Source organism: Ahaetulla prasina, chromosome 3 (genome assembly GCF_028640845.1).
Source record: "Ahaetulla prasina isolate Xishuangbanna chromosome 3, ASM2864084v1, whole genome shotgun sequence".
Classification (NCBI taxonomy): domain Eukaryota; kingdom Metazoa; phylum Chordata; class Lepidosauria; order Squamata; family Colubridae; genus Ahaetulla; species Ahaetulla prasina.
The window spans coordinates 31,311,311-31,333,556 of record NC_080541.1 but is presented as its reverse complement, the minus strand read 5'-3'; the positions used below and the strand labels follow the sequence as shown (position 1 = coordinate 31,333,556).

Sequence of the window (22,246 nt, the reverse complement as noted above, 5' to 3'; positions counted from 1 at the left end):
TCTCTCCTTGATTAGTTTCCACCCGTTGCTTCTTGTCCTGCCCTCAGGTGATTTGGAAAATAGGTTGCCTTCTTTGTGGCAGCCCCTCAAAATTCGGGATGGCTAATTTTCGTCTAGCTTTTAATGGAACGAACATTCATGGCCGTTCCTGTTATTTGCATTGATAAATTCCTCCCAATCCCAGGTTGTCCAAATGAGGAACTGCAGTTTAGCCACCACCACCACCCACAATCCCACCCCAGAAGAAGCCCTGCAGAATAGAATAGAATAGAATAGAATAGAATAGAATAGAATTTTTTTATTGGCCAAGTGTGATTGGACACACAAGGCATTTGTCTTGGTGCATATGCTCTCAGTGTACATAAAAGAAAAGATACCTTCATCAAGAATCGTAAGGTCATAATCACTTAATCATAATCACTTAATGACAGTCATAGGGAAACAGTCAATATAAATCTTAAGGATACCAGCAACAAGGTTACATTCATACAGTCAAAATTGGGAGGAGATGGGTGATAGGAACGATGAGAGGATTAATAGTAATGCAGACTTAGTAACTAGTTTGACATTGTTGAGGGAATTATTTGTTTAGCAGAGTTATGGCGTTCGGGAAAAACCTGTTTTTGTGTCTAGTTGTTCTGATGTGCAGTGCTCTATAGCGTCGTTTTGAGAGTAGGAGTTGAAACAGTTTTTGTCCAAGATGCAAGGGATCTGTAAGTATTTTCACAGTCCTCTTTTTGACTCGTGTGGTATACAGGTCTTCAGTGGAAGGCAGATTGGTAGCAATTGTTTTTTCTGCAGTTCTAATTATCCTCTGAAGTCTGTGTCTGTCTTGTTGGGTTGTGGAACCAAACCAGACAGTTATAGAGATGCAGATGACAGACTCAAAAATTCCTCTGTAGAACTGTATCAGCAGCTCCTTGGGCAGTTTGAGCTTTCTGAGTTGGTGCAGAAAGAACATTCTTTGTTGTGCTTTTTTGATGTCGTTTTTGGTGTTGGGCATCTATTTTAGGTCATGAGATATGGTAGAATCTAGAAATTTGAAGGTCTCTATTGTTGATAGTGTGTTGTCTAGTATTGTAAGAGATGATAGTATGGGAGGGTTTTTCCTAAAGTCCACCACCATTTCTACGGTTTTGAGTGTGTTCAGTTCCAGATTGTTCTGGTTGCACTATGAGACTAGATGTTCAACCTTCCGTCTGTATGTGGATTCATCATTGTCTCAAATGAAACCGATGCGAACAGTGTCACAGATGACACTGTTGTGTCATCTGCAAACTTCAGTAGTTTAACAGATGGATCATTTGAGATGCAGTCATTGGTATAGAGAGAGAAGAGAAGTGGAGAGAGCACACAGCCTTGGGGGGCCCTGTGCTAATTGTACAGGTATCTGATGTGATTTTGCTTAGTTTCATCTGCTGCTTCCTGTCCGTTAGGAAGCTTATAATCCATTTACAAGTGTGTCCAGGTACCGCTAGTTGGTATAGCCTACTTAGAAGAATGTCTGGAATGATGGTGTTGTTGGTCTGTAGTCATTCAGTTCCTTGATGGTGGGCTTCTTCGGCTCTGGGATGATAGTAGAGCGTTTGAAGCAAGAAGAAACATAGCGCATCTCTAGTGATTTATTGAAGATTTGGGTGAAGATGGGGGCCAATTGGTCAGTACAGACTTTTAAGCAAGAAGGAGTTATCTTGTCTGGCCTGGAGCTTTTCCTGGCTTTTGTACTGGCTGGTGTCATCAATATCATCATGTAACCAGGTTTCAATAAAGCATAGGGCAGCTGTGCTATGAAAATCAGAGTTGCATCTGTTTAAAAGGAGCATTTCATCCATCTTGTTAGCAAGTGAATGTAAATTTGTCAGGAAGATTGAAGGCAGAGTAGTTCTATTTCCCCTATTCCTTAGTTTGTTTAAAATTCCCACCCTGTTACCTCATCTCCGTTTCCTCCGTTTGATTTTCTTGGTAATCCATAGCTCCGGGGAAATTGCTTCTTCCTATGTTAGAATCTCCTCTACACTCGTAAACATCAGGGGTGGGGGTGGGGTGAGATCACACAAAATTGTTCCTTAAAGAAATGTTACTTAATTCTTAGCAGATGGTCTTGTAAGAAATCCATAGTGAGTTGCAGAGAATAATTAAAAATAAACCATTAGAGAGCATTTCACTGAGGGAACCTTCAGCGGCACCATCTTGGATCCAAATCCAGAGAACATCTGGACATAAGAATGCCACCAAACTGAGTTCAGTTCAGACAAACCTCTGCAATTTCAGGGATGTCATTCTAAACGCAGCTTGCCAACTGCTCGGGTGGGGGCAGGTATTCTCATCCAGAGTCATTGCTGGTCCTCATGTCGGGTACCAGCTGGACCTGATGCTGTGCAATTTTGGAGGCCAGGCAAGGTTAGCTAGATACCACCATCGACATCATTTTTGTGGTTCTGAACTGGAGTTACTTCTGAAAACTGGACTAACAGCTGGCCTGTCAGATATAATTGGCATTGTTGAACACAGAATGCAAAAACAAGTCCTCTGTGCCACAATCAAAATCAGATTTGCTCCTTTTTCTCTGGGCCAGGAATGAATTCATGGCAAACCGTTGATTTAGAACTGACATAATGCCAAAGATATTATAGCATTGTTTAAAAATTAGTATTTTAAAGTGGATGTTATTTAAAACAGACATCAGAATTTCAGACATTTTATTTGGATTTGTTGTACTGTGTTGGGCACACCACAAACATTTTGCTGTGTTATAAATTAAATTGGGACCAATTGATCACACATCATTTTTGCCATATTGTGACAAGTTTTGTTTTCTCTTGATATGAGTTATAGTATCATTTATTAAATTTCTGTTATATGGCTTCACAAATATTCCTGATGTAAGTTTTGCCTTTAGATAATTCTAAGTGTGATTACAGAATTTTTATTGCAGAATGATACCATATAAAAATTATAGGCATCCCATTTTCTGTTTCAGTTACATCAGACTGTGCTTGGCACTATTTTTAATTTAAAATTAGCTATTTCTACATTTTTTTTAGAAAAGAATTTTATCTTAAAAAGTGCATCCTATGTTTCTATTATATTAACATATCTGAACTACATGATGGTCTAAAATAATCAAATTTGTATATATTTATATTAAATGAATTTTTATTTATTTTTGTACGGCACACTTGGGCATCTTCTGTGTGGTATAAGTATGTATTTCCATTTTTTAAAAAATGTGGCATTCTTTACTGCTTTCTGCCTCTGAGCAGAAGATACAAACTTACCTCAACCCGTATTTGCCATCCCGGTATTAATTAAGTACTTGCCAACTGGAGCTGTAACTTAATGAAATTCTAGAAGGGTATCAGCAAAGCAAGATGTTAAAGGCAAATGGAAAACATGAACTAATAAAAAGGCTCAACCAGTGAATCTGCAAATTCGGCTTTTGAAGTTCTTTCAAGTACTGCATGCTTTAATTTTGGAGTAATCTTACAATGATGAATGCAAAGAACAAATAAGCAGGAATGATTTTTTCTAACTTTTGGAGCAATATGTTGATGGTTACCAGTGATTGCCACAACTATTGAAAGCATTAGTCATTAGGTTGGATTTTAATCACTGGCTTGCAAAAGCTTTGAGGGTGAGAAAAGAGAAATTTTGAATGCTCCTTTCCTTTCCAAAAAAAACGATAAAAAATACCTAACTTCATAAAAAGGGTTGCCCAAATAAACAGGCCAAACAGTGATTAGTTTGTTTCAACTGAAAAAATGGACTGCAATCTATAAAAACTAATTTTGAAAGAATTGTTTAGTACTTTTAAGATAAAGCAAGACTTTCTTATTCTAATAAATAAAAGTGAATTTCTCATACCTCGTCTTTAAATTCAAAGTCTTACTTAAGCATTCTCTAGCTATTTGCAACCCTCAAAATTCTACAGTTAGTGTGCCCATTGCTAGGAGTTTATGACCACACATTTCGACATCTGCTAGATTCAGGAAGCTGGACTAAGCACTATTCTATGTATAAACCAATAAAGCACAGAATTGGAGGGGATCAAAATATTATTGAAGCCATCTGTCAATGTAGGAAACTTTCTGACATTGGTCATTAAGCTGCAGCTTAAAATACTCTATTTCTGGGAATCTTATTTTTCGTTTTCTAGTCTGAGGAACAGTTTGTATATTGAGTATCTGCCTGTTATCAGAACGTATGCCAAATTTGTGATCCTTTTGACACCTCAATTTATTCCAGAAAGTCATCTGTTCAAGAAAAAAGCAATTTCCTCCATTTGCCAGAATATTACAAAGTTCTGGTGATCAAATAAGGTACCATGTGAAGATTGGATGTTCTTTATAGAGAGCAGTCTTCAACCAAGCTTTGGTTTCTGGATTAGATCTGACTCATGGGCAGTTCCTGCTCTTGTTTTGTGTCTAGATTATAATTGTATTATAATCAAATTCTCAGGAAATTCTTCCTAATGTTTATATACACTCTTTTCTGGGAAATTGAACTTGGGGTCTGGATCCTATTTATCAAATGACAAATTTCCATGATATGAGAGCTATTCAAATATGTTAAAAGACGATGATTGATTGATTCATTTATTCATTCATTCATTCATTCTATTCCATCATGTTGTTTCTGATGTCTAGTGAACAGATATATTTTCTCCATCATGATCTATCTTCCTTTATTTTTATAGTAATTTTATTAAAGATTACAATTTCTAACAAAATTAGATTACAAAAACTAATGCAAACTAAATATATTTAAAAGAATAAAAAAATATAAAAAGTGCATAAAAATAAGTAGAAAAAATATTTTAACGTAGGTTGGAGGACACATAGCTCAGGCAGTGAAGAGGGCTGGTAATCCAATTTTATAAGTAAAAATCTATTTTCTGAATGGTAGAAATCTATGTATAATAATAATAATAATAATAACAACAACAACAACAACAACAACAACAGAGTTGGAAGGGACCTTGGAGGTCTTGGTCCAACCCCCTGCCCAGGCAGGAATTTATTGTTGGCTCAGATGTCCTCTTTATAAATGCTTACATCTGAACATTTAAATAGTTGTGATTCAGGTACTATCAATACATTCTAAGAGGATCTTTGTGGGAAAGGGAATATAGTTTCCTGGATGTATTGATTACTTTGACAAATAATCCCAATGCCAGAGCAGGCTAACAGCCTAATAGATAGTCTGGAGTGTATATTTTGTTAATACAGGATCTAAACCAGACAAAGGTTTTAAAATTATGTATATTCTTGCCAATGTGGTTTTTAAAAAATCTGCACTGAATTATCCAGAAATGCAAACATTAATGAAAAATGTAATTTAGCAAGGCCCTGTATTCATAGGCCATTATAATTTGGTGATTGACTTCATATCAGGCGTCTCTGGAGAAATGAAGACAAAAAACCAAAAACAATTCAGTGGAGAAAAGTTATAAACTGCTAGTTTATTAACACGTTTATTAAGACTAACCACAATGTTACAAAACAGTGAAAAATGACTTGCTGTCAACAAAGCCACAAATTAGTGAATGACTGCCCTTGTATTTACTGTCTGCCATTCGTTTTTTTCTAACCTCATTCTTTACAACTGCTTTTCTCCAATCATTTCTATGTATCCTGTATTGCATTATGTTTCTCAAGATAATTTTATTCTGTTTAATCAAATGGATGTCAAACTATGAAAAAATTATTCCATTGTAATTGTGTAAGCCTTAAAAGTGTCACAATCCAAACATAATAATTATTAAATGTTGCCATCTATAAAACTGTTGCTGGTCATATCAATTAAGGTTGTTTTGGTAATTAATTCACACATATGCTATGATTAAAAATGTTTTTATACCTAATATACCTAAATGACAACTATATTAGATAATGTTGAAAACGTAATATCTTTTCTTTAGAAAACCACAATAGATCTGCTAATCTTTAGATGCCGCAAACCATCACACTCCAAAGTTTTAAAAAAGTTTTAAGCACCATTGATTTTCAAATAAAAATATATGAGTACGTGTTTCACTCTCTCCTTAAAATAAAGTAGAGTGCAAAGAAGGTCCTAACTTGACTGGATCATGATTATATTCCTCCCTCTTTCAATTTAGATTTGAAAGACAGAATATAAATTGGATAAAATCGTGAACTACTCTGGGAAACTGAGGGATGGTAATTCAAAGGGAAGGGGATGTGGTGGCTCAGTGGCTAAGACGTTGAGCTTGTTGATTAGAAAGGTCGACAGTTGGGTGGTTTGAATCCCTAGCACCGCATAACAGAGTGAGCTCCTGTTACTTGCCCCAGCTTCTGCCAACAGCAGTTAAAAAGCATGTAAAAAATGTAAGTAGAAAAATAGGGACCATCTTTGGTGGGAAGGTAAGAGCATTCCATGCGCCTTTGGCATTTAGTCATGCCGGCCATGGGCAGCACTGGCTCTTCAGCTTTGAAACGGAGATGAGCACCGCCCCCTAGAGTTGGGAACAGCTACCACGTATGTGTGAGGGGAACCTTTATCTTTATTTCAAGGGATGAATTATAACCAGTCACACAAAATTCTATGTGATTATCAAGCAATGATATTTCTTACGACAGACAAATAAGACATCGACTTTACACCACTTCTATCGAAACCACAAGGGAACCATTGTTTTACTGCGTGGGTGGAAACAATTCTGCAAAACCAAGTATCAATCAAGCAAAGTTTATGTTCCCTGACATATGCCTGGATTATATCCTTTATATAATAAGTCTGCTAAATCTGATTCAGAATGGAGCTACTGAGCGGGAAGAACAAGTTGTTTGGTTATCAAGTGTGTTTGAAGGTATCATGGGGGCCATATAAAGGATTAATGGGTTGATGTTTGGATTGGATACAAATATTGTCCAAATCTAAAACATGGGCACATTGTTGGTTTCATATTATATTTGGCTGGAGAAAAAAATTAAATACCTAAATGGGAGTTTCTTTTTAATATATGACATAAATACTTGTTATAGAAAAGAAACAATCCAGAGAGCAGTTGTTTGACATGTGGCAAAGAAAACAAATTTCTAGCATGGTGAATCTGATCTTAGACACAAGGCCAAAAAAAAATAATGATGTATCATGAATCTAAAGCAAATAATCTACAACAGGTGAAGGCAATCATTTTGCAGAAGGACTTCATTTGTTGTTTTTCTTGTGGTTCCTCCTCCTCCTCCTCCTCCTCCTCTTTGATGCCCAGAGGGACCAGGGGCAGGATTTGGTCCCAATTTTTCCCTTTTGGAATGACAGGTTCTTGGAGAACGTTTAAATCATCAAATAAAGACCACATATGGGCCACAGATATTTTCCCTCTTGATACATACTTCATTGTTTAACATGAACATTGCAAAAGGAAGAAAGAACTAATGTATTTGAATCCTTCAGCAGCAATCATCCACAACTCAGCTCAAGCTCTCACTGTAATTTATAGTACGAATCAGATGTGGCTGTGAAACAATATGGCAGATAGTCACAGATGTTGCTGTTTTGAAGCCCTACAAATTGCTCTATCACCAGCCCTGATGTTCTGATGTCCTGATGTTTTCTACACCTGTTCCTGAGACTTCTATATAATGAAAGCAAGAGGAACTGCCTTGAAGTTAGCCCCAAGAAGTACATTTCAGAATCCTCATGAAGAGGGGTGGGATTCAGCCTATTTGGACCGGTTCGGGCGAGCCGGTTGCTCCAACGATCAGCTGAGAGCAAACCAGTTAGCTCTGATGATCATGTGGGGCCACCCACCCACCCCTGCACTATACTGACCTTCATTCTCTTTTCTTTTTTGAAGCCCAGCTGATAGGCGCGGCAGAGCGGATTGCCATTCCTCGGCTGTTTTACTCACTGGGGCTGCAGTCGAAGGTACATTTTAAACCGGCTTGGAAATGAACTGCGCGTGCATGGAGCACACATTTGGCGAACGAAACGCACACTCAACGAACCAGTGGTTACACCGGTTGAATCCCACCACTGCTTGTGAAGTATAATAGGTGTCAATGAACTGCAAACCTCTTAAATATTTTGTAAGTAAATTAACAGTTTTTCCTTCATTAAAAACAAGAATATAATAGCACAGGATTCCCAATCTGACACTGCAAAGTTGCTGTCTCCAGATAGTAGGAATTGTATTCTAACGTAGCTGTTAAATTGTAGAAGGCTGTAACAGTACAGTATATAAGAAAAAGGTCCCACTGGCACCAAATGCACCAGAATTAGTTTCTTTCTTCTTTTGGTTACTTATCTCTGAAAAATAGGGCAAACCAGTGAGCAACATTCATTTATTTCTGATAAATTGTGGTCCCAATGTGAATGCAAACCCTTCATTTCTTCACCAGTTTCCTTAAAATTTTGATGGTCCTAGTTGGCAAGGAGAGACACACAGCATTAATATTATAAGAAAGAAAAAATAATACCTGTAAGGCAGAAAATGAGCACAATTCTTACAGTTCCAAAGAAAAATCTAGGAGAATAAGTTATTTTCCGTTTTCACAGGTAATTCCAGCTGACAATGGCTTCTAAATTTGTGAATATGCCCAGTGGCTAAGACACTGAGCTTGTTGATCAGAAAGGTCGGCAGTTTGGCAATTCGAATCCCTAGTACAGGTCTCCTGCGTGAGCAGGGGGTTGGACTAGATGACCTGCAACTCCAAGTTGGAGTCCCTTCTAACTCTGTTACTATTATTGCTATTTCTATCCCTTTCTAGTACATATGTTATCTCTCTGAACAGTTTATAGCATTTAAAAACAGTAATAAATTTAAATAGAAAAGATTAACTATTAAATAGAAATCACCCCAAATATAAAACTAAAAGTAATAACAAAAGCAAATACAGAAAGGTAACCATTGGAGAAGAGGCAAGAGATTTTCTAAAATTCTTGGCCTATTGGTGAAATATCAGCCAATAATGAGCCCAGGGAGCCTTCCAAAGTAAGGATTCCAAAAGCTTAATTAAAAAATATTTTCTCTTGCCTCAGTCAAAAATATCTGTGTCACAGAAAAGGGCTTTTCCATAAGATCTAGCAGACCGGACAGCAATACAGGATAAGGTGACACCCCCCACCCGCCCCAAGGCATCCTGAATCAAAACTCTTTATATATGCGCATGCACGTAACTCAACTTGAGCTGTATGCACACTGGCCTGCTGCTCGTGCGACCCAGTTCCCCTCTCCCCCCTCCCAGCCAGGCCACCAAACCACAAAGGTTGGGGATGGCTGTCCTTTTTGAAGATAGCCCAAGAAATATACATTGCAGAAATTCAATCTGGAGGTAACTAAAGCATAGCCATAGCCAACTCTCAATTTATCAGAAACATTTTCTGCCTTCAAAACTGGCCACATGATCTCAGGAACAGAGGCAGTTATTTTAAAGAGTTGCAGACAGGTGGTGTGGTTGCGCTCCTGTGCATTTTTATTTTTTTTTGAATTTATATCTGGCCCTTCTCCGAAGATTCAGGGCGGCTTACATTGTGTTAAGCAATAGTCTCATCCATTTGTATATTATATACAAAGTCAACTTTTATTGCCCCCAACAATCTGGGTCCTCATTTTACCTACCTTATAAAGGACGGAAGGCTGAGTCAACCTTGGGCCTGGTGGGACTGAAACTTGCAATAATTGCAAGCAGCTGTGTTAATAACAGACTGCATTAGTCTGTTGAACCACCAGCCACCACCATTTTCAAATCAGAAACACGGTTCAGCTACAAAGATTGTGCTGAGGTTATGGAGTTAATCTGGAATGAAGGATGTTCATATGCCCAATCATTGTGTTTAAATGATAGGAATGTGAATGATTAATTCCCACATAAGTGGGTGGCTCAAAGAAAAATAACACCTGCTTCTTCATAGAACCTTGGGTACCAAAAAACCAGCTTTCTATTTATGCCTGATCCTCTACATCACCATTACAATTAAGTGTAGCATTGTTCAATTTCCAGCCCTCTGTGTTTGCTGTAATTTAGTTATACTCGGGGGCATAATAGATCATGTCTAAAAAGACATTCCGTAAATATATTAAGAACATGATTAACTATTTCCCATCAAAACTGGGGCCTGAAACAGTTAACATTTGGTTGACCAACTCTGAAGAATGCAAGAATACTAATATTTGTGAACTAGAATCTTGCAGTATTTATATGACATCACTGTGCAGATGGTGAACTATAAATTAAGCTAAAAATATCAGTGTCAACCATTCTTTTGAAAATGGACTAAGGAGAAGAGGAAGCAATTACTGCAGGAAGAGCATTTGCCCACTGCAGGTAGAATGACAACAGTATGAAGTCAAAAGAGCAGGGATGGAAGGAACAAGAATGTTTTTAGGCAAGCTGATGAAAAGCTTTCCCTGCCAGCTTGGAAGGACAAATCTCCTATGTAGGCAAGAGGGAAGGAAAGTATGAAGCCAAGTATGAAGTGCTGAAAAAAAACTACTGGCACATCAAGGAGGATGGGCTGCTTATACTTGCGTGCTCCTCCTGGACTGAATCCACAAGGCATTTCATTTTTATATTATTATACAAACTGAGCATCTGATGAAACGGTATCTGTTATCAACATGGAAAATTAATTGAGCTCCTAGAGGCATACTTGCAGTATCTTTAGATAGGAATGAACGTTGCTTCACAAAAGCTGTGCTGAAGTTTGCTGGGGGAATTGATTTTTCGGAGCTTATGACTGTATCACTTTTCAGAGCGAGGAAAGATGAGAGACCTGGGGGAGGAAAAAGAAAGAAATGAAAGAGAAAGAAAGAGAGAGGGAGGGAGAGAGGGAGGAAAGGAAGGAAGGAAGGAAGGAAGGAAGGAAGGAAAGAAAGAAAGAAAGAAAGAAAGAAAGAAAGAAAGAAAGAAAGAAAGAAAGAAAGAAAGAAAAGACCATAATAAAGCTCATTGTTTTCAGAAAACATATTGTTGTTGTGCTTCACGTAGTTAGTAAGGAAATGAATGTTAAATGGCCCCACAAAAACCTTCCTCATTGATGAAAAGCTGACCTGAATAAGCAGATGCTGCAACTGATTTTTTCTCTAAATCTTCTTGAACCTGCAGGAGAATCCTTTCTTGTTCAAGAGCTTCTATGTACTTTGAATAAGACCAGAAAAACTGCAACAAAGAGATTTAAAAAAACAAGGAAACAAGTTAGGTGGATATGACAGTGAGTCCATAAACGGGCAATCCTTTTTTACATCCTAAGATAATGTTAGCTGTTCTTGACTTCAGAAAACTGAAATGTTAATAAAAGAGAATAACGTTAGTATGGCATTATTTATCAATGGGACAACATAATCATTCATGTGGTTTTCTAATACCACTTGTATTAAGAAGGAGGATTTCCATTATAGACGTTTAAAGAGGTTGAAGAGCCAATTTCCTCCAAGGCAGTTGTGAAATATCTGAATTTCATGTCAAATCAGTACTTTAATTATTTGGATTTATATCTTGTCTGTAGTGGGTAAGATACTGAATTAATCTGCACTACATGCCAGCATCAAACATACGCTTAATTATTTGCCAGGGCTATTTGTCTCTTCTCATAAGTATTTTCACATTATTTAAGAGACAACCGGTCTTTCCTTAATTCATTTTGCAATTTTAAGAAGGGGTTTTGATTGTTTTAAATTAATAAAAAAAACCTTCAACATGTCCATTCATTTTAAATTACATTAAAAAAAAAAGCTTCCACTCTCATTTAGCAATATGCAGCCCCTGTCATGAGGGATATTCATGTAAAATGAAATTGATATGAATTTCAGACGTGTCCAGCTGTTTGCCCTCTTTTCCAAAAATAAAGGGAAGGGATCCAAATGAATGCTAGCAAATTCATTTTCCCATAATTGAACAATAGCAATTTCTTAAAAATGAACCTGGTATCACATCAGAAACAGCTTTCAATCTGTTTCCTAAATCCACTGGATCATCCCAGATCACCACACTGTGCTTCAGGAAGGACTGACAGAACAGGGTTCAATTACCTCTCGGCCCAATCCAGAGAAGCTTGTTGATGGCGAAAATTCAGCCATACTCAGTTTCGAATCAATAGCTGAACCTATTTTCCCAGGAATGGAACTTTTCTTCCTGTGTGCCTAGCAATGAAATAAATATTCGATTATTTCTGAAGTAAAGTAAATTACTGGACAGTATATTTCAGTATATTTTTGAGAATCCACTTTATATCCTTTTTTTAAATTTTGGTTTTTGTTTTAAGATTTGGATCTAGTCAGACTTCTCTTGAGTAAACTCTTTCTCTTATACGGAGACTTCTGTTGAAAAAGATTTCCAAAATAATTACAAATAAAGGAAGTATTTTGGGATGTAGTTAGGAAGATTATCAGGGAATCCAAGCAAGATGCCTTTGAGGCTCTAGCCTTGGTTTGCAGTGGGATTATCATGGATTCTTCCAGTTACTCAGTTCTACAGAGGATTTCTATAGGATCCCAAACCACTTTCTCCGAGTTCCTCTCAACCTCTGGTTCAAGCAAGATCTACAGGTAGTCCTCACTTACCAACAGCCATAGGAACTGGCAACTCTGCTGCTAAGCGATGCCAGTAATTAAGTGTGACCATGCCACCTTACAAACATCAGTTCAGGTTGCTGTCATTAAGCAAATCATGCAACAGTTGCGACAGTTGCAACTTCGAGGACTGCTTGCAAGTGTCCATTTTCAGCACTTTCATAAGTTCAAATGGCTACTGAACAAGTGCTCAGTAAGTAAGGACTACCTGTACTGAGATTCTTTTTTCGTTTTTCCTCAGGTGATGACCCTCAGCCTTGTCCTCCAAGATTAGCAGTGAGGGGAAACACTGAGCTCAGAAACAGAGTGTCAAATGACAGATTGTTTGTCTTGTGGAAGAGAAGATTTGGGTTGCAATAGCCAAAATAGGTGAGCTGTTGCTTGTCAGGTTGGTTATGGGAACCAAGCAACATTCACTTCCATCATCATTTCTCCCCCTTGTTCATGGTTGATATCTGCACCTACTGAACATACTGCTTTCTGTTGAGTGTTGTGGAAGAAAGTGAGTTTCTTCACCTACCCGCTTCAGTACTTTTTTCCACAAGGGTGGAAGTTAAAAGTTTTTATTACGGTGTCTCTGGAAGCTGAGTCATATTACTGGACTTCTTTTCCTTTCCTGCTGGTTAGAAATGTTTCACTGCTCATCCAAGTAGCTTCTTCAGTCTGGGCAAGTTAGTTGGGGGACCCCATATATGTCCTTCAGGGTGGTTTCATTCCTCACCTAACCTGAATAGGCTAGTTAGGTGAAGGCAGAGAGTTCTTGGGATGTAAATGTTCTGTTTGGGGGGTTACTTCACAACAGTGGTGAAATAACTCTCCAAATGGTTGCCCCTGAGTCGGACCAGTTCTATAGAACCAGTAGTAAATCCGGCGGGAGGCTTCACCCACTGACCCAAATGTCATCAAAACTCTTCTGCGCATGCGTGCGGGCATGATGCAAACCAGTAGTAAAGGTAAGTAGAACCCACCCCTGCTTCACAACATACAATACAAAGCCCTGTTCTCTTCTGTCTCCCCTTCCATACCTCTACGCCCTTCCAGTTAGACTCCTAACATTTGGGCTGGGGTCACTTCGATAATAATATTTTAATAATATTTTGATCATATGCATACAGAATTTAGCAACTCTCTGCAAATATAGAATTACATTCTTGGGAGAATTCACAAGAATGAGAATTCTTAAAGCAGCTTTCTCCAGTGCAGAATGAATTACAACATTGTGTATGATGTGAATTGTATTCCCACACATCTCGAAGGCACACATTTAGAGAAAGAAAGATTTATGGAGAGCTGGCATCAAAAGGTGTTTTTATCTAGGTTGTTATAGTTCAGCAAACTTTCAAAGTATGTTTCATTATAAAATATTGCTCTCTGTCTTAAACTCCTACAGTGCCAGAAATCAAATATAATAAACGAGTAGTCCTAAATAGGGAAAATGCCATTTGTAATGTGGATATTTTTTTTTCATTTCACTTCTGCAGGATTTGGATCAGATACAAAATAGCTGTGCTATTTTGAGAGTTTATCTTACTTCAAGTGATTCATATTATTGTTTAACTGGAGTATGTACTGTTAATCTGGTCTTCTCACCTTCTCTTCTAATTCTTTTGCTTTTTTTAATTTCTGTATCTTCTTTTCTCTTTCCAAGCAAGGCAAAATAGACTCATCAATCAAATTACCTCGAAATTCACAAAACATTGGCCAAAATTTAAAGAGAAGCGCAAAAATAGTCATCTGAAGCAGGGAAATAGAAAAGGATGTCTTAAAATGCAATACGCCACAGAAACAAACACTACTGCAGACAATTAGAATATTTGCCAATGATAAATGCTTCTAATGCATAGCACAAACTCCCAGCATTGTACATATTGCCTTTTAAAATTTTATTCCAGACAGGCACATGCTTTCCATCAAAATGTGTTTATAGTTGATGAAAAATTTCATAAGCCACAGTTTCAAAGCCTTTCCTTAAAAAAATTATAATGTCTTGCATTAATAAAAACATTAATTGGTGAATTGTTTGTGTTTTTAATATGAGGTTTCTAAAACCAAACAAACAAATTACATCAGAACTACTTTTAAATCCAAATTGTTGTTAGAATATTCAACTTTGACAGATGAATGGTGCCTCTTTTGAAACTTTACTTAAGTTTTTGCCTCTAGAAAAGTTCTAAAACAACATTGCAGAACTGGTGAGGTCTTTTGAAATGATATAATCTCTTTGCAAGAAAGATTATTTCCTTTACATTACAGACACAAAAGAGATATGAAAGTACAGATCGTGCTAGACCAGGGGTTATCAAACTCGTATCGTCATGGCGTCGTCATATGATGTATCGTGATGTACCCTCTCTTCGCTAAACCGGACATGGCTATGGCCAGCGCATGATGCATTCGTCCCTCAGGCCATGAGTTTGACACCCCTGCGCTGGACTTATGAACCCAATCGGGACCAGAATTTCCATCGCTAAGAAAGACCCTTGTTAAGTGAGTTGTACCCAATGTTATGATCTTTTTTGTCATGGTTGTTAAGTGAATTACTGCAGGTAAGTGAATCACATGGTTGTTAAATGAATCCAGCTTCCCCCAATGATTCGGATTGTCAGAAATCCACTTGGAAGGTTGCCGATAATGATCACATGACCCTGGGATGATGCAACCATCATAAATAAATGCAGATTGCCCCACCCTGAATGTTGATCACATGGGAAGGCTGTGATGGTCGTAAGTGCAAGAACTGGTGGTAAACTACTTTTTTTCAGTGCTGTTGTAACTTTGAATACCCACTAAATGCAAGTTGTGGACTACCTGTAAAATCAGAGATTCAAAAATTCACTACATGGATTTCCGGAAAATTAAAACATAAATTAAATATTGGACATGTGAATATTTATCTTTCTCCTTTCTTCCTTGCCTAGCATCCATGTCAGTTGCCGTTTAAGAAAAACTGTAATACACAACTCTCTCCCACCCGCCAGGCACAAACTGAGGGGATACAATGAGAGCCAGCACATTTTGCATGATCTCTTCTCTCAAAGGAAGCTCCAATTTTAGTTTTTGAAAGTTAAGTTTATTTTCATGCATAAGTCATTAGAACCTGTCAGAAGCTATTTGATGGGGGAAGGAAAAAGAGCCATGTGTCCAAGAGGACCTCCAGACTATGAGCCAGCAACATCTGGGAGACCAAAAAGACTCGGTCTCGCTCCTCCATGGGGTATCATCAGAGGGAGAGGAGCAAAAGCACATCAGGCTGGCAAGGTTTTGTTAATATAGCATTGATAAAGTGTATTTCTGGTCCTCTTGTGGAGATTAGGTTCTTGTGTTTCCTGGTCTGACAACCTTGATAGGCTGATGCTACCTCAGAAAGTCAAACTGTAGTTCCCCTGTACCAAAAATCCAGGGGATTCCATTACCAATAGTTTATGCAGGGATAAAGCTGTATTTATGGGCTTCTATTAATTTTTCTTTAAAAGGGTGAAGGATAGTGGTAGGACGCAACACTCAGGTGTGTTTCATGGTGAAATGATGGAGGAATTATTAAAATAAATTTTAAAAAATAATTTTACCATCAGTTGTCAACAGTAATTTTTATAAGATACTTTATTTTGTTTCTACAGCAAATTGCTGTCACTCACACATGTTTATTTTTTAAATGGGAATTGGAACAGGAGTATAAGGGGCGTGTATAAGAGCACAAACGTGTCTACCGTTCCTGTCCTATTGTTTCTTTTTATATATATATATATATATTTTTTAAAAAAAATTAATAAACTGCTCTATGCACTGATGATATATATTCATCACAAATCTAAGATCTCTGTACTTTTGTATGTATATATGCTCGGTGGAGAGAGAGAGAGAGAGAGTAGAATACACTATTTTTTCTTATCAAGAGTTTCTTGGGTATTGCATTGAACAACTCTGAAAGATCATATACTTTTAGCATATTTCTTAGGAATCAAAAGAGACTAAAGTTAGAAGTGGCCCTGAACAATATTTGAATGTAACAAAATCTTATGTAAAGGTAGCCCTTGACGTACAACCAATGGAGCCCAAAGTTTCTGTTGTTAAAGGAGACATTTTAAATGAGTTTTGCCCCATTTTACAACCTTGCTTGCCACAGTTGTTAAGCAAATCACCACAGTTGTTAAGTTAGCAACATGGTTGTTAAGGGAATCTGGCTTCCCCATTGACTTTGCTTGTCAGAAGGTAGCAAAGAGGGATCACATGACCCTGGGACACTGCAGTCATCATAAATACGAGCCAGTTGCAAGCATGTGAATTTTGATCACATGACCAGGGGGATGCTGCAAGGGTCATAAGTGTGAAAAGTGGTCATAAATTACTTTTTTTCAGTGCTGTTGTAACTTTGAACGGTCATTAAATGAACTGTTATAAGTCGAGGACTACCTGTATACAGATGGAATCTCTATGCATATCATTGATCCTATTTTTCATTTTTATTGTTAATGCCATAATATCAAACTAGAGCAGGGGTCTCCAACCTTGTCAACTATAAGACTTGTGGACTTCAACTGCCAGCAAAGCTGGCTGAGGAATTCTGGGAGTTGAAGTCCACAAGTCTTAAAGTTGACAAGATTAGAGACCCCTGTACTAGAGTATGCCAATCCAGATTCCGTAATAGGGACAGCTTTGTGTCCATCACGTTCATTCATAAAAACAATTCTCAATCTACACAAAAGGCATGGCTACCCACAAGGCTTATTCCTGTACCTGTGCTTCTCTAAACACATATGGGCCTAGCTCTTTCCTGTGTTCAATGATCTTTTGGGCTTGGTCCTGAGGTATGTCAATCTGAAGAGCAGGTGGAATGGCAGAATTAATAAAGCAGTTGATAATAGTTGTGATCTTATCCTGAATAATGGACTCATCACAGTGAGAATGGCACAGGTCCTGAAAATGAAGAAGCAGAACATTCAGAGTATATATGCAATTACATAGTCAACATGTAAATCAGTTTTCCTCAACCTGATGAGTTCCAGATGTGTTAGGATTGCAAGTTTCATAATTCCCAATCTGTATGGCCAACAGCTGGCGGGAAATTCTGGGAACTGCCATCCCAACATATCTGGAAAGCACCAGGTCAAAGAAAGGTGATGCAAATTATTTAGATAGTGAGCTTGATTTATGTCTAAAATACAATTCCCTAGCCACTCTTCAGGTTCTATTTCTCAGGCCAACTCGCTTTACAAAAATTTCCCAGGGAACTACTTCAGAATCAGAGCTTCAGTGTGTGAAAATCTTCTTCGGTCATCATCGCCTACTTCAGTTTGGCAAAAACCAAAAGAAGTTCTCAGAAAAAGATCTCAGTAAGTAGGCAAGTTCAAGGTTTCTTAAAACTCTTAAAACTCTTAAAACTCATGTTAGAAGGGAAGATCTCACTCCTTTTGGACTGCCTCTGCAACCATAATTGTTAAGGACAGAGAGAAAAATCTAACTCTCAGAAGACCCTTTAAGGTGCCAATGAGCAATAGGTCACCTTTAAGATATTGTATGAATTATAACTCTCAGCCCTAAGAAAGATGGTGAGCAACAAGGATGATGGCAATGTGTACTTATATAATAATAATAATAATAATAATAATAACAACAACAACAACAACAACAACAATAATAATAATAATAATATCAGAGTTGGAAGGGACCTTGGAGGTCTTCTAGTCCAACCCCCTGCCCAAGCAGGAAACCCTACACCATTTTAGACAAATGGCTATCCAGATTTTCTTAAAAATTTCCAGTGTTGGAGCATTTACAACTTCTGCAGGCAAGTTGTTCCACTGATTAATTGTTCTAACTGTCAGGAAACTTCTCCTTAGTAATAGGTTGCTTCTCTCCTTGATTAGTTTCCACCCATTGCTTCTTGTTCTTGGAGAACAGCCCGACTCCCTCTTCTTTGTGGCAGCCCCTGAGATATTGGAACACTGCTATCATGTCTTCCCTAGTCCTTCTTTTCATTAAACTAGGCATACCGAGTTCCTGCAACCGTTCTTCATATGTTTTAGCCTCCAGTCCCCTAATCATCTTTGTTGCTCTTCTCTGCACTCTTTCTAGAGTCTCAACATCCTTTTTACATCGTGGCGACCAAAACTGAATGCAATATTCCAAGTGTGGCCTTACCAAGGCATTATAAAGTGGTATTAACACTTCACGTGATCTTGATTCTATCCCTCTGTTTATGCAGCCCAGAACTGTGTTGGCTTTTTTGGCAGCTGCTGCACACTGCTGACTCATATCTAAATGGTTGTCCACTAGGACTCCAAGATCCCTCTCACAGTTACTACTATTGAGCAAGGTACCACATATCTGGTACCTGTGCATTTTGTTTTTTTGCCTAAATGTAGAACCTTACTTTTTTCACTGTTGAATTTCATTTTGTTAGATAGTGCCCAATGTTCAAGTCTGTCAAGATCTTTCTGTATCTTGAGCCTATCTTCTGGAGTGTTGACTATTCCTGCCAGCTTGACAAATTTGATGAGTTCTGCATCTATCCCCTCGTCCAAGTCATTGATGAAGATGTTGAAGAGTACTGGGACTAAAACAGAGCCTTGGAGTACTCCACTGCATACTTCCCTCCATGTGGATATAGTTCCATTGAGGACTATACGCTGAGTGAGGTTGGTCAGCCAGTTATGAATCCGTCTGGTGGTGGTGCTGTCTAACCCACATTTTTCTACTTTATCTAGTAGTAGGCTATGGTCTACTTTATCAAATGCTTTACTGAAGTCCAAGTAAATTATGTCAACAGCATTCCTCTGGTCTACTAATTTTGTCACTTTGTCAAAGAATGCAATAAGATTAGTTTGGCATGATCTGTTTTTGACAAACCCATGTTGGCTTTTGGTTATTACTTTGTTTGCTTCTAGGTGTTTGGTGATTCGTTGTTTGATTATCTTTTCCAGAATCATCCCTGGTATTGAGGTTAGGCTGAAAGGTCTGTAGTTTCCTGGATTTGTTTTTTTTTCCCCTTTTTTGAAGATGGGAACTACATCAGCTCATTTCCAGTCATCTGGCAGTTCCCCTGTGCTCCAGGATCTTTGAAAGATATAGTTCAGTGGTTCTGAGATTTCGTCTGCCAGTTCCTTCAGAACCCTGGGGTGTAATTCATCCGGTCCTGGTGATTTGGACTCGTCTAGGGTAGACAGATGTTCACTTACCATTTTTTCCCCTATTTTAACTTGTGTTCCTAATCTGTTTTTTGTGGTGCTGTTTTTGATAGGATGGATTGTTTTTTCCTTTTGTGTAAAGACAGATGCAAAAAATGAGTTAAGTAGATCTGCTTTCTCCCTGTTGCTTGTCACCTTCTTGCCACTTTCTCCCAGCAATGGGCCAATTGTTTCCTTGACTTTTTTCTTGTTTTTAACATGTTGGAAGAAGCTTTTTTTTGTTATTTTTTACTTTTGTCACTAGCCTTTGTTCATTGTGAGCCTTAGCTTTCCTCACTTCATCTTTACAGGTTCAGGCTATTTGTTGATATTCTGCCTTAGTTATTTGCCCCTCTTTCCACTTTTTATACGTGTCCTTTTTGTCTTTCAATTTGTCAGATAGTTCTTTATGCATCCATGCTGGTTTTCTTTTGAGATCTATTAATTTTCTTCCTCATTGGTATTGTGCTAGACTGGGCTTTTATAATCTCACTTTTCAAAATTTCCCAAGCTTCTTGAGAACTACAAGAACATCTAGTACTTCAGTAACATCCAGTGAGGAGGTTTTTTTTGTCTACTCATTTCATATTATTTAGCCATACTATATATTTTGATTCTATGCCAAGCATGTTCGTGTGCTAAATGATAACAAATATTGCAAACTGTGTGTGATAGATACATGAATTCAGTGGTGGGATTGAAATTTTTTTACTACTGGTTCTGTGGGTGTGGCTTGGTGGGTGTGGCATGGCTTGGTGGGCATGGCAAGGGAAGAATACTGTAAAATCTCCATTCCCTCCCCACTCCAGGGGAAGGTTACTGCAAAATCCCCATTTCCTCCCAATCAGCTGGGACTCAGGAGGAAGAGAATAGATGGGGGCGGGGCCAGTCAGAGATGGTATTTACCGGTTCTCCGAACTACTCAAAATTTCCGCTACTGGTTCTCCAGAACTGGTCAGAACCTGCTGAATACCACCTCTGCATGAATTTGCCACCGTTCCAGTACACGACTAATGAACTGTTTGAATGTTACACTTAATAGTATCAAGACATCTCTAAGGATGAATTCACACTAGTTTCTCCCAACACACACACACACACACACACACACACACACACACACACACACACTCACACTCACTCACTCCACCTGTTTTTGGGCTCTTCTGCATAGTTAGTTACATTGATCTACTTTTCTCTCATCCTTGAATTCAGTGGAAAACATGCTGACATAAATTTGACTGCCTCTTTGGCTTCCGATTATTATTATTATATTGCCAGTGAGACTAGGCAATATTACCACCCTCATACAGTTTAATATAGGGAAGTTTCAGGGCAACATTTAATGGATTCCCAGTTATTTTTTCCCCTCCCACCCCTTATCACCTACGGTCAGGGAGACCAGCCTCCAGTTACCTCATTGAACATTGAGTGGAACTGGGGGGTTCAATCCTTAATCATTATGGCTCATTGCACATTCAGCCAGCTGTTTACACCAGATTTGGCTTATTAAGTCCTTCCCAAGGAACTGGGATAGGCAGATGCTGTCTTTTGATGGTGTTAAAGCAGGGGTGAAATCTAAAAATTTTCCCTACCGGTTCTGTGGGCGTGGCTTAATTGGTGGGCGTGGCTTGGTAGGCAGATGATTGGATGGGCGTGGCCAATAACAATAAATAATAAAAATAATAAAGTATAAAAAACAAGAAGAGGTACTAAAAACCAACTTTCACACTTAACACACACACAACACAACACAACACAACTGACTCACACACAATGTAAAAGCAGCTGCACTTCACACTTCACACAGCCACAAAAAGCTCAAAAACCAACTTTCACACTTTACACACTTTACACACACACAACTGACACACACACACACACACACACACAAATGCCACATACAGCTTTCTGAGATTTTGTGTGTTTGTGTAGTTAGAGTGAAACACTACAGAAACACACCAAATCTCAGAAAGCTGCACAAATATTTTATTTTATTATTTTATTTTATTTTATTGTGGACTTCAAATCCCAGAATTCCTCAGCCAACAAAGCCAGCCAGCATTAGTTGATCACTGAGGAAATAGATTAGCTAAGCAATTGATTCTGTCTGGCTGAAAGTGAAACTGGGGCTTTCCGGCTGGAAAAAAAGCCATGCGTTCATCAGTAATCAGGTAAGTGCCTTAGAATCTCTACTCTTACTTGTAGAAAACATGTTTTCTACAAGTAGGAGTACAAGTAAGGTTCTGCTGATGAGGAACTCAGGTGAGATCGCCAGAGGAGACTTTAATTTTTTTAAAAAAAAAAGTTTAAAGTCTCTGCTGATCTCAGCTGAGGGGCGGGATCCTCAAAGGCTTTTTTTTACTTTTAAAGGCTGTTTTCGGCTGAAGAAAAACCGGCTTTTAAAAGTAAAAAAAAAAAACCCTCTGCTGATGGTGCAGCTCAGCAGAGGCAGGGGGGCGGGACCAGGGATTTTTGCTACCGGTCCTCCGAACCAGCAGCCGCCATCGCTACCGGATCGCGCGAACTGGTCCGAACCGGGAGCATTTCA

The 22,246-nt window shown here is 38.3% G+C and overlaps 1 protein-coding gene across 1 annotated transcript in view; it reads right to left on the bottom strand.

Moving 5' to 3' along the window:
* Window positions 1-5,441: 5,441 nt before the first annotated feature.
* RGS22 (regulator of G protein signaling 22) overlaps window positions 5,442-22,246 on the bottom strand; it is a 106,405-nt gene continuing 89,600 nt past the window's right edge. The window contains exons 23-28 of the mRNA XM_058175725.1: window positions 17,267-17,446; window positions 14,123-14,266; window positions 11,993-12,103; window positions 11,015-11,123; window positions 10,615-10,737; window positions 5,442-8,385 (exon numbers count right to left, since the gene is read on the bottom strand). Coding sequence (XP_058031708.1) covers window positions 8,369-8,385; window positions 10,615-10,737; window positions 11,015-11,123; window positions 11,993-12,103; window positions 14,123-14,266; window positions 17,267-17,446 — 684 coding nt within the window. The 3' untranslated portion in view covers window positions 5,442-8,368. The remainder of the gene's footprint in view (window positions 8,386-10,614; window positions 10,738-11,014; window positions 11,124-11,992; window positions 12,104-14,122; window positions 14,267-17,266; window positions 17,447-22,246) is intronic.